At 34.1% G+C, this 4,074-nt stretch overlaps 1 protein-coding gene across 1 annotated transcript; it reads right to left on the bottom strand.

Annotated features, from left to right (window-relative positions):
- Positions 1-1,496: 1,496 nt before the first annotated feature.
- On the bottom strand, positions 1,497-3,579 carry LOC115969630 (CCG-binding protein 1-like). Its single transcript, XM_031089326.1, has 3 exons — positions 3,192-3,579; positions 2,948-3,021; positions 1,497-2,154 (listed from the first exon to the last, which is right to left on the bottom strand). Exons 1-3 carry the CDS (start codon positions 3,436-3,438, stop codon positions 1,843-1,845), a joined length of 633 nt encoding a protein of 210 aa, XP_030945186.1. The 5' UTR covers positions 3,439-3,579; the 3' UTR covers positions 1,497-1,842.
- Positions 3,580-4,074: the final 495 nt, after the last annotated feature.

The raw sequence follows: 4,074 nt of genomic DNA on the forward strand, positions 1-4,074 counted from the left end.
CCAAATGTCTGGGGCGGCCCTGCTTGTTCTTGTTGCTCTAGTTTTGCTATCTTTCCAGGAGCTTTTGTCAATAGCTAAAGTTGCTGAACAACATGAAGTGTTGGATTTTTGAGTGCCTCTAAGGTCTGCATGAAATTTATTATTCCTAATTTGGCTGAACATCCTATAGTTTATTTTCTTCAATTACTTTATATTTTCTATGAATCTGAACGTTTAAAAGCCCTTTCTTTGGTTGAAGAATTACTCTTTCGGAAAATCTTCCTTGATGATGAGAACGCTGGCAGGAATGTATTTTTCTTGGTTTTGGTATCATCCCAGCTATTTCTGCATTTAGGGCGTTTGTAACCATTCTTAAATGTGGCGTGCTGCAAGTTAGTCTGCTGATGTTAAATATCTTTTACATCTCTGATTTTCTTGTTAGTTTGTTGTTCAAGTTCATTGGGTGCTGCAATATGAGTCACCGTCGTCAATAAAATATATATTTATAGGGGTTGTATAGCTAATCATGTAATTACCAATTAGGAACCCGGAGTTTCTGTCACAGTTTTAATTTTTTTGGAAATTGTTGGCTGGCGCGGTTCTTTATTGATCTTTTCTAGATTTGATACTTATTCCTAAAGATATCTTTCATCTCTCTCCCAAGAAAAGTTTTTTTTAGAGTACCTCTAAATAAACACAGAGAGAAAAAAAAGGAAAGAAATTTTAATACAAAGACACATCACAACTCTAATAAAAATTCATAGTAACTTTTAAGAGATAATAGAGCAATTTATATTACACATAACACATTCTCTTAAGCAACGTAAGATAATTACCCATTCTTATTTATTAAAAACAAATATACATACACATACATATACACATACACACAAGAGAGAATAGAGTTCTAACACAAAGACACACTACAACTCCACTTAAAAATCATGGTAATTTTTAAAGGAGGATAGATCAATTGAACTCAAGGCAAAACTTCCTTTCATGAGCATGGCAGATGGAATATATTTTTGGTGTTGACAACGTTGGTTTTTGATACCTTTTTGTAGTGGTGATGCAACATAATTTACTACTATGGAAAAAAAAAATTGTACATTAAAATTTGTTTAGATACAACTTATTTTGCTGAAAACTGAAAATATTATTACAAAATAATTTTTAAATATGTGAATAATAGTAAAACCTGTGAACAATAAAATTTATCTCTTGCACAATGAATGCACATGTGCATGAACATTATAGATTACTGTTCATACACACTTGAAAACAAAACAAAACAAAACAAAACAAAAAACAAAACAAAACAAAACAATGCAAACGCTGAACTTAAAACGCGGATCCAAACGCGCGCTAACAATTGGTTTAATTCTGTGTGCCAGGCTGCCAGCACTAATTTGAAGAAATTTAAACGGTTCTCCAGCTGCGTAACCGGTTCTTTCTTTTTTTTCTTTTTTTTTTATTATAAATATTCTAAGATGAGAGAGCAACATAATTTTCCCAAGAAAAATCATTAATAAACTGTGATTTTCAGTACAGTAAAACATTGAGGATTGAAGATGCAACTAAAATCAAGCTATTAGCCATTCCTAATTTATATCATAGTTACATAGTATCAATTATCAAACACTATTTTGAAATATACTCAAACTTGATTTAAATGGTAGGAGATAAGGTTCGCTACTTGAAGCAATTTTACAAGAAACTCCTATGGTGACAAATCTCAAAGCCTCGACACAACCTGTCTGAAAATCTTTCATCTATCACCACCACATCCGTAATGTATATCTACAGCTAACCACTGGACTCAAACTCGCTCAACCCTTCAACACAGCACAAAGCTCACAATAATCAGTCAGTTTCGTGGTCAGGGGCAGGGGAGTACCATGCAGGGAACCTCCCCTTGGTTCTAAGCATCCGGGTGTATGGCGAATCAGGCATTCTAGCTTGCTCTTCTTCCTCAAGCTCTTCTGTTGATTTCGGCAATCCATCCGGTATTGGACACAGTTTCTCTCCTTCCTCAATGTTTAATGGCTTGGCCATATTGTACTCATTAGTCTTTCCTTTGAACATTGCAGCAATGCCGTGTAAGACTCCAATTAAGGACTTTAAGCCCCCTGCTTGAAGAATTAGCTTCTCCACATCTTCTTTTGGTGACTGCCTCTGAAGAACAATACCATAAAGAAAAAAAAAAAAAAATGAACAGCTTGTACTGATTATCAATCTTGAATTAAGTATGTATAGCTCAATGAGGCTGAATTTTTATGTCTTCATTTTCTTTTTTGGGAAACAACTCCGGATTTTATGAGATACTCTTGAGAAGAATACACCTTATGAAGACTCCAAGTGAAGCTTAATATAACATATTGAGACACCACCAAGTTATCTAAAGGCTTAACCCTAAGAAATTGAATTCAATTACGTTATAGCTCTTCATTTTTCCTCCACATGGGACTTCAACTCGCACGTGCATACCAACAGACACATGGAGGTGATTTGTTTTTCGTTTCCCTCCATATTCTCAGCAACCAAACACATTCAGAATCAGGCAGTTACAGAAACTGAATCCCATGTCCCATTTGACTGCCAAGAAATGTAGGCAAACAAAAAGAAACATACTATATCTATACTCAACAATTTTTTTTTTTTTAATTACAAAAACTAAAAATTCTAAATTACTGAAAACTAAAGCAATATATAGCACAAGACCCAGTATATTCTCTGCTCTTTTACTCTGTTTTCTTAACATCAATTTGATTAATTTTAGATTCTTTGAACTACCTTCTAGCCAGTAAAACAAACTCATTCATCCCTGATGGGCTAAGCAATTTATGCTCATGCCCAGAAGCCTTAAAAGATGCATATATAGACTTATAAATTATAATAATAACAATAAATTTATATATATATATATAAATATATATATATATATATATAAAATAAATAAATAACTTACTTCAAGTTCTTTGAGTTCAAAATAACCTCTCCAACAGCTATAAGAATCATCTCCTTCTAGAGTAGAACAATAATCTGAAACAACAAACAAAACCATACAAAAAGATCACCAAAACCACCAACACACCAAAAAAAAAGCAAACAAACCCACCAAACTCACAAAGATCTCACATGGGTCAATCAAAAAAAAACACACAAACATTAGCTCACACATATAAAAAAAGCAAAATAATGTTAATTAATACCAGCGAGCTCGTTTTCTGACTTTTCGATCAAAGGTGGGTCTTTGAGGATCCTTTCGAACTTGGGTCGGCTAAAAGGCTCAAGCTTTGGAATAAAAGCATCGCTTCTTGAAGAGCAAGAGGTTACAGTAGTAGTATAGGCAAATCTTACAGAGGAAGAAGAAGAAGAAGAAGATGAACGTGTAACATCTTTGGCTTCGAGGAGAAGAGGAGAATAGCAAGAAGAACGGATCAGAGATGACCTTATCATCGTGTCCAAACACACGCCAATGCTAGTATCAGAGAGTTTCAGATTGGATTTGAGATAATTTATGCGCGAAGATACAGTTTTTACATTTTATACCAAAAGATTCAATGGCTGAATTGGAGAGAGAGAGAGAGAGACAGAGTGGATAAGGATTAAGATATTTTTTTTATTGTTTGGGAATTTTAAGATATTTATTTTTTAACGTTTGTGTGATTTGGGTGGTGTTATTGTTACCATGGGTTGTGAGTTTAGGAAAGGACAGACGGATCATGATTGTTTGGAGGATCTATAGATAAATCTGGAGCGTTGGATTTGGATCTGATATACGCGGCGGTGTGTTAGAGCCGGTGAGCTAGGTGGATAAGGATCAGATTAGTGTGTCTTTTATTTTATTTATTTATTTAATATTTGAATTCTGGAGCGCCCATCGTTTTCCAATTTCTTTTGTGCTAATGGTATAGACTACAGAGCCTACCAACTTTCTTTTTTATTTATCTTTCTTCTTCTTTTTGAAATTCATGTCTATAAAAGTAACTAGTCGCTAACCCGTGCGATGCACGGGAAAACTATCAATTTTTTTCCAAATGATGTGACATTAGCTATTGGAATTCAACATCGATTCTCTAGTAGCATGTTGTT

This window comes from Quercus lobata, chromosome 11, assembly GCF_001633185.2.
Source record: "Quercus lobata isolate SW786 chromosome 11, ValleyOak3.0 Primary Assembly, whole genome shotgun sequence".
In the NCBI taxonomy this organism is placed as follows: domain Eukaryota; kingdom Viridiplantae; phylum Streptophyta; class Magnoliopsida; order Fagales; family Fagaceae; genus Quercus; species Quercus lobata.